Source organism: Platalea leucorodia (assembly GCF_965183815.1).
Source record: "Platalea leucorodia genome assembly, chromosome: 14".
Taxonomy (NCBI): Eukaryota; Metazoa; Chordata; class Aves; order Pelecaniformes; family Threskiornithidae; genus Platalea; species Platalea leucorodia.
In genome coordinates, this window is record NC_138836.1 from 9,558,249 (window position 1) to 9,571,296 (window position 13,048).

General features: G+C 44.8%; 1 protein-coding gene across 2 annotated transcripts; it reads right to left on the bottom strand.

Moving 5' to 3' along the window:
- Window positions 1-218: 218 nt before the first annotated feature.
- On the bottom strand, window positions 219-12,932 carry SCPEP1 (serine carboxypeptidase 1). Of its 2 annotated transcripts, XR_014229712.1 has the most exons (14): window positions 12,830-12,916; window positions 11,209-11,354; window positions 10,186-10,275; window positions 9,113-9,268; window positions 8,554-8,628; window positions 8,254-8,326; window positions 7,198-7,235; window positions 6,886-7,014; window positions 5,226-5,310; window positions 4,299-4,412; window positions 3,499-3,636; window positions 1,797-1,960; window positions 1,557-1,678; window positions 219-1,154 (listed from the first exon to the last, which is right to left on the bottom strand). XR_014229712.1 is itself a non-coding variant. In XM_082326514.1 (13 exons), the coding sequence occupies exons 1-13, from the start codon at window positions 12,885-12,887 to the stop codon at window positions 1,613-1,615; spliced, it is 1,332 nt and encodes a 443-aa protein (XP_082182640.1). In that variant the 5' UTR covers window positions 12,888-12,932; the 3' UTR covers window positions 219-1,612. The 2 variants fall into 2 exon arrangements, 1 of the variants encoding a protein (XP_082182640.1); XM_082326514.1 differs by having other exon boundaries at window positions 219-1,678; window positions 12,830-12,932.
- Between the last annotated feature and the right edge of the window lie 116 nt (window positions 12,933-13,048).

Sequence of the window (13,048 nt, forward strand, 5' to 3'; positions counted from 1 at the left end):
ATTTTGTGGAACGGATGGGAGGGGCTGTGGTCCCCAGTGCGTGTGTTCCTCATCATGCGATGCAGTCATGGGGGAGAGCACAGTCCTGTACCCTTCCCTCTCAAGCATGACTGCATCTGCTCCCCTTGGCAGGGGCTTTACACTGAAACACCAAAACAGAAAAGATGTGATTTTCAAGCAGTGAAATCAATGTGATGCCCAGGAGAGAGGAATTAGATTAGACTTCTTGCATTTATTGAATAATGTGTTTAAAAAAAATAATCTGGATTTGCATTGCTAAAGTTCTCAAGAACACAGTTCAAGCAGAGAACACGGAGAAGGAAAGCAATTATTAGGTGCCAATACTCCAGCTGCTGGGTGATTGCATATGTGTTTACATAGCATTATGCCTCAGTCCTTGCTAAGCCAACACTATCAGACACTTCATGACAGTTTCAATTGCTGGAGTAATTGAGGGGTTGCTATTTATTTAGGATTCTGACAGCTGGAACAAGCTGTTGTGCCTCCTATCAGACACCAATAAACAACAGTCACTTTATGCTCCATAGGAGAAGTCAGATGATGTCTGACCAAGTCTCCTCTTGACTGTGTACTATATAAAAAGTTGTTTCAAAGTAATAGGTCTCCGCAAGACTTAAAAAAAGCTCTAGAAAAATATGGATGAACATATTGGTTCTAGCTTGTATATCCTTCTTTTAAACACTGCTATTATCTTTCAGAATTATGCTATTATTGCTCCAATAATGCTCTCCTTTCCACTCTCCAGGCTGAGCTCAGAAGGTTTTAAGAGGCTTCTGCCCATTAGGACTCTCTTCTGTACAAGAAGAGGGTATTAACAGGGGTCCTGCTTCAGCATGCCGGAAAGCAGGAATTCCTGCGGGATGTGCTTTAGGTGTTAAGGCCAGAGGCAAAGTTTGGGTAACGGTCATTAAAAAGAATGAAAACAAGAAACAAATGGTCAGATGAAACAGGTCAAATCCTCCTCTGGGGGGCGTTTCTCTGTCCATAGCACAGGAAGCCTGAAGAATCTTGGATCCTCCAACTCAGGCACCTCAGCAAGATGAGATGGACTGCAATTCCTCTAGGGCAGGTCTTCTATCCTGGCATCTCCAGGTCTTCAGCTTGTAATCCAGCCAGGTGACTCAAGCAGAGGCCTGAGGACAAAGGAAGGAACATTCCACGGCCTCATGAAACAGGTTAGATCTCTGAGAGGAACAAACAGCATATCTGTCAGGACTCAGATCAGTTTTAGTCTTGGTGTGTGAACAGACAAGAGAGCATTTAGGAAAGGGCAGCTTTTCACAAATGCACAAAATTCTTCCAAGGCAAAGGCAAAGGCTCAGAGCTAGTTGTTTATGACAGTGGACTTCCCTCTGGAAGAGTCATTATGAACAGTGTTAAGGCAGCAAATCACAGCTTACAAATTCAAAAGCAACAACTCATTCAAGGAAACAAATGCCTTTCCGTAAGTGCTTGCGCACATTATCAGCAAGATCAGAGAGGCTACGTGTCCAAATAGCCATTGTTCCTCCTGCGGCTTATTATTCTGGACTCACATTCTGCAAGAGCACTGACATTCGGCAGGAAGCCATACCAGCTGGCCTCCCCTTCCCTAGTGCTGCTGTTGGGTCACCATCCTGACCATTTTCAGTGCCATCTCTCCTTGATCAGACGGTACCTAGCACATAGATGAGAGCAATGGTAAGCAGCTGCTATAAGGAAGCAGCAAGCATATAGGCATCTTCAGTTTTCTTGCTGATAATGGTGCATCCCACCCCAAGAAGTGTATAATTTACCATGTGGCCAGCCTTAAGAATCCAGAAGAAAGCAAAGTTCTCATAGGCCTTGTGGAAAGCAGCTGTCTCAGTGGATTCTGGAGACACATAGAGTGCCTTCCACCTTTGCTGGTTGAACTGGTTCAAATTAGGCCATTTCAGTTTCCGGATCCATGCCTCCTGGCCTGTTAGAGATAAGAGACATGCTTGATTACCGATACTGACCTAGCAACTTGGGAGTCCCAGTTCAGCTGGATGCCTACGGTACTACATACCAATAGAGCAGAGTCAGCAGAAAGTCTCTGTGTGCTCAGATTCTAAAAACAATTTCGCTATGCCTAGGAAAATGACCAAGGCTGCGTTCAGGACAAGCTGAAACAAACCAATGGAGGGAGAAGAGAAGAAGCAAACAGTGAAGATGTACATGAAATGGACTTACGATTGCACAAGTTGGACACGTGCCTCTTAGAGGCTCTGCAGCCCTAGCAATTCTGACATATTTTGCTTTACTCCTCAAACACCTATGCATGTCCTGCCATGGAGAAGGATCAGCCACACCAAGTCCCCCTCTTGGAAATCAGAAGAGACACTGCTTCTCTGTTTCTTACAGTCACCCATCAAGAAGAACCTGGAAAGGTTTTCTGTTGTCAGGTGCCTGCTAGAGAAGGTGGAGGTCGAGACAGCAAAAAGACCAATTCCAGGACACTAAGGGGGACAAAGCTTTAGCCTACCTCTGAACTACTGGAAGAATTTACATGTTAACTGCAGCTCAATTTTAGCTCAAAATGTGATAAATGGAAGCACCACTAACTGCTAATCTGTTCTGACAGCCTAAACACTCTGTTTCCTGATTTATTGATTGCTATGTTTTTCATGAAAGGCATATGAATATCTAGGTGGGCAGAGACAGACAAAGGATAAAGCCTTTCACAACACAGGAAGACGTTTGTGCAGTCTGTGACTGCAGATTATTTAAATCAATAAGAAAAGGTGAATGGAAGAGAGCACGGCAGTCTCGCAGCACGAGGCATTCCAGCAACACTTGGCCTGGCCCCCAAACTGGCGCTTGATCAAGGCTGCATCTTGCAAGCAGCAAGGGACAAACCCTTGAGTGGCCAAGACATGCAGGAGCCTACACACGTTACTGAGCAGCAAGTGTGATCACTCTTCAACGGCACCCTCCCTGATTAATTACCAACACCCTTGTTTCATCTCACCTGGCACCATGCTCTCTGCTGGAGGCCACTCAGTGAAGGCTGACCTGTACTGTGCACAAATCTGTAGCAAGGTATCACCTTTGCCCCAGAGAACAGGATCTTCAAGGCACAGCAGGAGAAGAGAGGATAATCTCCATATATTTATTCATCTGTCCTCATTCTTCATTTATGAATGAGCATACATACATACATACGTGTCTATCCAGAAGAATTGAGTGAATTATTAGCTACCTACTCACTTATGGGCTTCACCGAAACAAGCAATTATTGATGTTGCAGATCCATTTCCCAACAGTATAATGGAGGTAAAGGAATTGCCTCTTTCACAGGGATGTAAACAAAACATACTAAGAGCTGCTCATTTATGACTGTACTATTTAAGCACTGCCACTCAGATAGGAGATTTGCACAGAACACTGGAGAGATCCAGGTACCAATATTACTGGCAAATTCACATTCTACTCATCATGTGTTCTGTTCCCAACCCCAGTCAAGAAGTCCCTTACCTATGGTATCAACAATGAGATCCAGCTGCCCATTATAGACTGTAACATTGACATTGGCTGCCAAAAGCTGATCAACAATATCGATGACAGGTTTCATGAAGTCCTCAGCCATGTTCTCAAAGACATCTCTGGACTGACCTGGTTGGAACCAGAAAGAAGACAAATTTTAACTGATGAAGAATGTCATCCCCAAGCTGGGACAGAAGCAGCTGCCTAAGGGTCCTAAAACGCAGTTCATGGCTGCATAAAACACAGTCCTAGCCCAAAGCAGCAGCCAGTGATTTATCGGTCTGAGGAACTACACAGAACCAAAAAGCAGCCATGCTCCTACTGGAGCTCACACACAGCATTGTACCTTCTGGCCCCTATTATACGCATACAGGGTGCTAGCATCAGTCCTTTAAGCCTTCCTTTCTGTTTCACACCCTCCCCTCCACACCATGCAGCATTACACGATACCAGATTTCTGGCAGGAGAAAAACTGACAGGAATTTCAGCAAGACTGCATGAAGACAGAAACCAGCTGCTGAGACACAGAGGATCTTCTTCCTCCCCCTGTATTTTTAGCTGCTTGACTAAAGATAAATACAAGCAGCAGAATCAGAACCAGAACCACATCTGCTCCCACAGGCCTGCCCCGTTACATGTTCATTACTGAGAATAAGTCCTTGTCTTAGGCCCAAGGATAATGACAATTTAATGTGACTGCTTACTACAGTAAAAGTATCTTCCTACAGACTGCAATACTGTAAAAGGCAATAATGCACTCATCAGATCCACACTAGCAGACAGGAAAGTACCTCCCCATTTCACACAGTCAGGAATAATTTTTAACTTCTTTCTGATGGGTCCATTCATCAATTCATTTAGGCTGTCCTTATGCATATTTTTGACATGGCGCCGGTAAAGTCCTACTGAAAAAGAGAGAACACAGTTTGATTAGTGGCACACTTCAGACAGTCATCCTGCACAAACAATTTTCAGTGTTACAGTCGTGGCCAACAAACTCTTTTCTAATGAAAATGCAACACCACAGAGAGAGAGTTGCTTACTTTTCCTAGAAACCACTGAAGTCAACCCGTATTTAGATCAGCGGATGATATGGGAAGAACCCAACTATCCATTTCTACTTTTGGGTAACACAGCACTTTTTCAGGGGACCAGGTTCTGCTTTAGCCACTTGGTACAGACACGATTTCTTCTCAACGGACCAGTTATTTTTAAGCTGCAATGCTTTACTTTTGGGAGTTAACTGTGATATTCACCTTCCCTGCTGAAGCCAATAGAAAGGGATAAAGAGCTTGAAAGAAACTCTATACATGTGTTTTTCACATTGATGCATAAACATTATCAAGCACAAGAGTCTAATCAGGCTATTTATACTGATGAGACATTTTTGTGCCCTAGCTTGAAGACAGAAATGAAAGACATTAAGAGGAAGTAACTTAAAGGTCATAAAACTATGTCGCAATTATACTGACTACCTCCTTGGAATAATTTGTGCAGGGTGTATAGGTGGAGGTGTAATCTATAGAAGGGTTGTTCTACATTCCTATTTGTCCCTATTTATGGAAGAGCAAACAAGTTCTGCTCAGGAGAATATCAATATCCTTTGGATCTGAAGGCCCCATTTTAAGGACTTGCTAAATTGAGGCTGTTCCTACTATCAGAGCTGCAGGTATGCAAACACAGGGCCTCAGAAGCTCAAGTACTTAAATACAACTTACTGAGATGGAGATTTTCTTGTTCATTTGATTTCATCTCTGGAACCTCCTTAGTCATGATGTTATAAAAGTTCACATTGTCTGTGTTCTGAAAACACAAGATAATTTCAGTAACACTGTAAAAAACATTTCTCAGGTACGATGAGCAGACTCTCTTCTGAAAAAAAGAGATAAGTCCTAAATAAAGGACCCTGTGAGCTGCTACTTTACCTACATGTCAGGAAGATACTTATGGAAAAACTTTGGTTCTACATTTGCTTTGGGAAGTGGGGAAGAGTTGTCTCAAGTTTGTATTGTTCACACATGGGTCGTGCCAGAGGTGCTATATACTTCTCTGAAACGGATGTGAAGCTACAGGAAGCCTTACACCCTGCAAATGACTCCAGATTCTCATTACTCATTACAGAGTTGCAACATCAGATGATGCTTTCAGATGGTCTCTTCTGCTAGATCTAGTCTAGCCCGATGCTGCCTCTTGCTCAACATCCTCCCAGCCTACAATGCTTCAAAATCTCAAATGTTTCCTCAAGAACGTGGTGACAGGTATCAGCCACGCCGACTATCTATATCTTCCTCTTTTGGAACCGCTAACATCTGGGCGAGTCCAAGAATTGTAGAATGGCAGCTCTGATGCAGACAGCAAACTGACTGCATCCAAAGGACAACTGTGATCAGTGTTGCCGTTAGAGAAATTACTCGAGATTCTTGAAGCCCTGCTTTATTCAGTTTTTGAATCTTTAAGGTTCTGATGCATAGGTCAGAAATCAGCTCACAACAGCAACCCTAGAAGAACTGAAGTGCCTGCACCCTGACAGCGATATCGCGGCTGGGAGGAGACGACAAGCAGATTTGAAGAGAAATGCAAAATGGGAACGACAAGTTCCTTCCAAACACTAAGAAGTGAAACCAAGTCTGTGCAAGGCACTGTCAGTTATGAAACAAAACAAGGGGGGGGGGGGGGGGAGAAAAAGAAAAAGAAAGAAAAAAAAAAAGAGTGAGAAAAAGAAGCAGCTCCAGATTAGTCTTTCAGTTTGAGGAAGCAGGAGCCTTACTTGTACTAAAATAAAAACACAAGAAAGAGTGAGATTTTGGAGCAACCCTTCAACAGCAAAAACAAGACCAAAACTTCACCCATCTTTTAAGCTGGAATTTGCTAAGTAACAAGATGCAGTAACCCACAGTAACAGGACATAACTTGAGGTTCCTTTCCACCCTGTGCACCTATTGTAGTTCTCTAAATAGAGATCTATGCTTAACTTGAAATTTGTGTCTTGCTGGATGCAGTTTTCAATATTCAAAACAAAGCTTTCAAGGACACATAGCTCATTTAAGTTGAAAGTGGGTTCTATAGAAATCAACGGGACTAGTTGCATGCTAAAAATTAAGCATTTATTTAGCGATGTGCCAGGTTGAAACCTCAATGCAATACTGCAAGCCCACGTGGGTGGCCCTACCCACTGCCTCTTACAATCACACAGTGGTGCACAGCAAACAAACAGCTCTCTTACATCAGCACTGGGATAAAACATACTGGCAAAAATGACTGGGCAGGGGGTTGGATGGAGGATTCACGCCAACCCAGTGCTCATAGAACAGATAACCTGAAACTGCGTGCCTCGCCAAACATCAGTTAGTTATTTATGCTGGTCAAAGAAGATCTCACCTCTTCAATGACACCTTCAGCCTTGCCCCAGAGCTCAGTGGCCAGCCCATATTGATTGTTATTTATCGCATCCATTATTTCTTTGGCAACAGCAGTCACATCTGCTAGACCATTATCATCAAGGAAAGACTGGAAGACAAACGCAAAGGAGGACAGCTTTAATTATAATTCCACGTTCATTTCTCGCTAACAGTCTCCATGCATTCGAGGTTTTATTCTGGCTAAGAGCTAACCTTAGAAAACAACATCCATTTATACTGTACGGCAGTACAAGTAATCAGGTGAGGACCAAGAGTTTAAGAAGGTACTTACGGTGCTGTAAAGGTAGGGCCCCCAAGACAGCACAGAGTCTAAAGAAACAGAACAGATTTCAAACATCTGAGTTTTTGACATACGATTTCCTTTACTTTTCCTTTATTGTAGTAAAATGATTGTGACAAAAATACATGGAGATTAATTAATCAGTAAAAAGGTACTGTCAGCTCAGTTTAGCCCAAAGGTTATGTACCATAGAGCAGGTTCTTTACGAATCCTGAGAACCAGTCAAAGCACTGCAACATCATTAACCCCCTAAACATTAACCAGAGAAATTTATTTGAAGCAACAGACATGTTCTTACCAAAATGTTCTCACCCCACACTGCAGCACATTGCTAGAACGTGGGGGGAGATCTGACAAGTGAACGGGCATTGTCTAAACTGATCTGTTTGCAAAAGTTACAGGGGAAAAAAATATAATTATAAAACAAATCTGTTTTCTAACAAGTTTGTTTGTAAGGTCTCAAGGATCAGCTGATCCTACAACAGAGAGGAGCTTGCTTGATATTGTCCCATGCTGCAGAGAATCTGTGGAGCCTGCCCTTGCAAACCTCACTGAAGGACCAGGAGTCCTTTAATTTTTTATTTTTTTTTTTTGTCCTCCACCAGACACACCCCCTATCTCTTCCAGGTCTGTGAGCACATCAGTTCCTCAGCACAAGGTCTTCTTGTGAAAAGAAAGAAAAAACCTCAGTTGCAACCTTGTGAATCATTTGGTGGCCACATTTTAAGTGCAGTTCTCTTACCAAAACACCGCAGAGGCTGTAGAGCTGTGTAGGGACATTTCACCACCACCCCACTTCAAATGCAAGTATGCTCCTTACTGACTTTGCTTGCCGACTTTTCATAATCTAGATATGTTCTGAAGGTAGAGACTTCAATCACAGCTTGCAATGTTGAAGTATTTCTTTTTAATTTACCAGACTCACTAGAGATTTAATTCACTTAAGGCAGGGCTGGCATTTTTGACTCTAGGTACCCATGGAATGGTAAAAAAACCAACAAACAAAACAACAACAAACAACCCACAGTCTGAGGATTTTAAACATACCCAAAGGAGAAATCCATGAGTCTCCAAGAGCAGTCCCCATAAAATTGCACTTTATGGTCCCTTTTTGAACAGCCTTGGTGAATAAGAGGAAGAACAAAACAAACAAACGACCAAAAAAAAAAGAAAAACAAACCAACTCTTAGTTAGATATTCATGACTCTAGAACCAGTTTTCTTTAAGTGAAAAAAATAGGTAGCAGTCTGAATTAGGCAACAGGGATGGTGTATTCCAGGAAATACACGTACTTGCAGAACAGCCCATTTTAAAGTGAAAAGTGAACTACATCCTCCAGCTACTTACCTCATGCAGCTCTAAAGCAATGCCAGCAGCCATTTTACCTCCGTAAGATTCAGAAAATATGTAGAATGGGATGGTCTGAAGAGAGAGAAGCCACACAATGAACCCGTGGGACAGAGGGCAGAAGATGCCTCCAACCGTCTCCCACATCCCACTGAACCCAAGCACTGGCTCTTCACCTCTCACTATCAAATACTGGATATTTCTCTGATTCTAAGCTGCAGATAAGATTTCCATAACATCCTGGTGTAATTATCAGAGGAAATTTTGAAGCGGGCACTTCAGTATTTTGGAACTAGAAACAGATGTGATCCTACATGCTTCTCAGATCGTAGGATAGACAATAATCCACCCCACTGCTTATCTAACTAGCACCAAATTCAAGATACCACTTCTGAATTGTGGGAAATGAGGCAGTGGTTATACCTGCACTGACTCCCACCAAATGCATGCTACCTAGTAGCAAACACTGCCTATCTGGAAGGCTGTTCACCAATTCCTTTTGAGATCTGTTTAAAAGTGAAGAAAAATACGATTCTAACCAAGAATTCAAATCACTTACCTGGAATTCTGTTCTATATGTGAAGAATTCTCCAAGGAAAACCATCATATCAGAAACTACTGTGGTAAGGTTTTTGGCAAACAAGCTACAGTCATCCACATAACTGAATCCAGTGCCCACAGGATTATCCACAAACAAGATACTGGCTGCCTGCAACTGTACAAGCAGAAAGAAGGTTTGTACGAAACCTCAGTTCAGCACCAGTGCAAACCTTAGTTTTGATGGCACAAATGTTTAACTGAGACACCGAATCTCTGGCCCTGAAAGAGACTGCAGAAAAATAAGGCACAAGTGCAAAACACAGAATGGCACAGGTAAGACTTGTCTGTCAGAATGTAAAATAAGAAGGATTTTCTTTTGGGTTGCTGGGCTTTTGTGAAATTGCTATAGCAAATGCCATAGTTGTACAGTTACAAGTGTACAAATAAAATCAATAGATCAGCACACAGATAGCTAGCATGGCTCAAAGCAGCAAGGCTCACAAATATTCAGGTACAACATAAGATCTTTCAATTTGCTGAATCTGCAACAAGAAAGGCACCCAAAAAATCCCAGTAATCCAAGGGCAGATCACCCGTACGATCTAGGGAACTCCAGAGTAGTTAGACTATTGGTAGCTCAGAGCACAAATACATGTCATTGAATAAACTTCCACCTTTACAGGCAGCTATAATTTGTTTTCCCTTGAAGGCCATACTGGACTTGTAATTACGAGCTATTGGTTATACGTTGCCAGCCATCCAGAAAAACCTCTATGACTGTACGCAATGAAGCTATGATCTAAAATAACGTTTTTCTAGGATTTCCCTGCTCTCAGTTTCCCAGACATCTGCAATTCACAAATTCATGGAAGCCCAGACATATGCCATCAAATCAAATTAATAGGTCTATTCTTCAGTTCTTAACAAGGATATTCCTGTAAGCCATTTCATTAACCACACTATTTTAAGACAAAACATCATAGTTCTATTGAATTTTAAATGAAAACTGTTCTGTGATGATAGCAATGATTTGCTTATGCAAGCGACAAACATTTTGCAATCAATAGTCAGAAGCTGAACTCTCTGCTATACCCAGGTTGTATTTCTTGGTTTCATTTCTTTGTCCAAGGGGCCAATCTCTTCAAAGTTCCCAAATCCACAGCCTGAAGCTCCTGGACCTCCCTGTGGGGAAATACCAAATGACAAATAAGTTAAAAGGCAGCATGGTATAGATGTGACAGATAGGAGAAAAACAAAAGCAAGCCAGTAAGTAGAATGACAGATTGTAAATTTTAAAAAATGGCTTTTGCACTACATGTTCATTTGCAAAGACGACTTTCTTCCTCATCGTCTTTCATTATGTGTACACATGCCATTTCTGAAAGCACGAATTTAAAGAGAGAAGCAATTACCCACTTGTGAAAGCATCTAATGAGCTGCATGCTATGTGAGTGCAGTTTGAAAACCCGTTCCCTTATTCCCCTAATACAAATGCAGAAGTTAGCTATCTACAGAGGTTTGCAAGTCATTAGTTTTATCAGCACGTACAGCGTGTGCATTTCGCTCTGAAGAAATAACCCAGAAGGAATAAGACCAAGTCTCAAGTGATTATATTCAACATTAACTTCTGAAACGTACTGCTGGAAGTGAACGCGGAGCACACACCGCTGCCTTTTATCAAACTGTGATTGAATGGGACCAATCTCTAAACAATCGGAGTCTCTCTTACTTGTTTCCATTTAGTAGTCTTTCTAAACCGCTGATCATTTTATTTACTCTCTCTCTGAACATTGTTTAGACTGTAAGCTCTTCAGGAAAGGAGCTGTGACGCTACAATGTACTTGGCACAAAAAGCACGACTGTTGTATAAAAGATAAGAACAACCTCTATTTCTGCAATGCAACTTGATGGAAGGTGAGCAGTTGAGGGCACCCCGCAATTGCAGAACGATATTTTCATTATTTCTTCCTATCCTGAATGCCTCACTCACAAGGTGAATCAGTTAGAATCAGACAATTTTGAATCCCCTTTCTGTAGAGCTGTAAGATACCTATCAGACTGATCCAGGCACAGATGGAAAGAATTATCTTTTCAGTGTCTTTCACCAAACCTCACCTGAAGCCACAAGATGAGAGGTAATTCTGTGAAGTCTTTGGTTGGGTTATTTGCATAGTAGAGCCACCAGAACATGTGGGCCTTGTTTCGAACTTGCACATATCCCCACAGCTCTTTGGGCTCTTGGGACTGCCTCAGAACTACACCTTGGGGGGGAAATAAAAATAAAAATCAGCTAGGTAAAGAGGCTCAGCTTTGAACTGTCCACCAGATTTGTTCCAAAAACATTACATTTCAATCTTGGGTGTGATAATTTAACGGAAGCGCTTCCGTTAAAAAAATTTACTATAAGAAACCAGCCTGTACTTACACCCACACACATAGCTGAGTTATCATCAATTAATGAAGTATGTAATTAAGTGCTTACTTACCAGGGCCTGACATTACAGCGGCCACTGAAACAGCAGCCCAATAGCTAGGATAATTTTTTCTATCAGGGAAACTTAGAGTTTTTTCAAGGCCTGGGCTGGAAGCACAGCCCCCCCAGACACGCTGGAGAGCTTACAGCAGCTTCAGGGGAACCGGGGCTCCTTCAGGGATCCAACACTTTGATCTTAGTCTCTGGGAAGATCAAATCAGTCCCGAAGGAAAGTAAATACAGGATAGACAGAAGGGTCACTCCTAAATGAACCCAAGATCTAATCCTAAACTCAATTAAGTCAGCAGAGTCATCAACTTGAGCAGTCAGTCCGTTCTCCATCTAGGACACGGACACTTGCCCAGCAGCAGACCTTTGAAACTACATCCCATAATCTCAACCACGGCAGAAGGCAGCAGTCCACTGGGGAACCAGCAATAAGGCTTTTCCAAGCCACAGTGCCCAGTCTTTGCTGATCCACAGGACACAGCGCCCAACAGGTTATATCAGCGTGGACAACATCCCACTTTGCTGATCAGCCCTCGCTGCGACAGCGGTGACACCCCGATACGGCTGCTTTGCTCCTCGCAGCCCCTACTCGCAGGGTCTCGCAGGCAAAACGCTGCCCACCAGCACCGGGCCAGGGACCCAGGCAGCACCGCAGCGCGCTCATGCTCGCGGGCACGCTGCCGTACACGGCTTCTTCGTCGTCCCTCGCAGCTGCCGGGGAACGAAGAGGGCCGGGGGTCTTTCCCAGGAAGGACAGGCGACAGCTCAGGGTAAAGCGGCGCTGAGCAGCGCTGCCCCGGTTTGGGGGGAGCCTCTCCCACCCAGTTCACCCAGGTGAATCAACTGGGACCTGAATTTCCACGTTCCTGCTCCAAAAGGGCTCCCTGGGGCTCCGGGGAGCGCAGACCCCGCTCAGCCGGGGTGGCAGGAGACGACTCCAAGGTCACGACAGTGCCCGGCACGGACACGGCGACAGCGCCAGGGCCCGCCCCGAGCTCGACCTGCTCCCGCCGGGCTCCCCGCAGCGCCGGCGCTTTTGCCACCCCCTTCGCCGCATCCCGCCCGGCTACCGGCCCCGGTGCGGCGGTGACGGCCGCGGCGAGGCTCGGAAACCTCGCGCGGTTCGGCCCGGGCCCTTCCCGGCAGCGACCGCGGGACGTGCCGTGCGCGGAGACCGCCGCCCCAGGACCGCCCGGGGCACGGCCGCGCCGCGGGGCGCAGCCTCCCGCCCCGCCGCGTCCCTCAGCCCCGTACCTGCCGCCAGCAGCAGCAGCGACAGCCCCGCCGCGGCGCGCAGCGGGAGCGGCCCCATCCCGCCGACAGCTCCCGCCGACAGCTCGCGCCGGCCGCGCCGTCACGTGCGCGGCGACGGGACCGGACCAACCCCGCCCCGCCCGCAGGGGGCGCGGCCCAGGCTCGCGCCCCTCCCGCCCTTTTTGTCCCACGCGCGGCGCCGTCGCCCTCCCTCCCCGC

Coding starts and splice junctions, on each gene's coding strand:
- SCPEP1 (XM_082326514.1), bottom strand. CDS start 12,887: ATGGGGCCGCTCCCGCTGCGCGCCGCGGCGGGGCTGTCGCTGCTGCTG. Junction 11,355..12,829: donor GCTGCTGCTGCTGGCGGCAG/GTACGGGGCTGA, acceptor TTCCCCCCCAAG/GTGTAGTTCTGAGGCAGTCC. Junction 1,961..3,498: donor TCTCATTGTTGATACCATAG/GTAAGGGACTTC, acceptor TATCTCTAACAG/GCCAGGAGGCATGGATCCGG.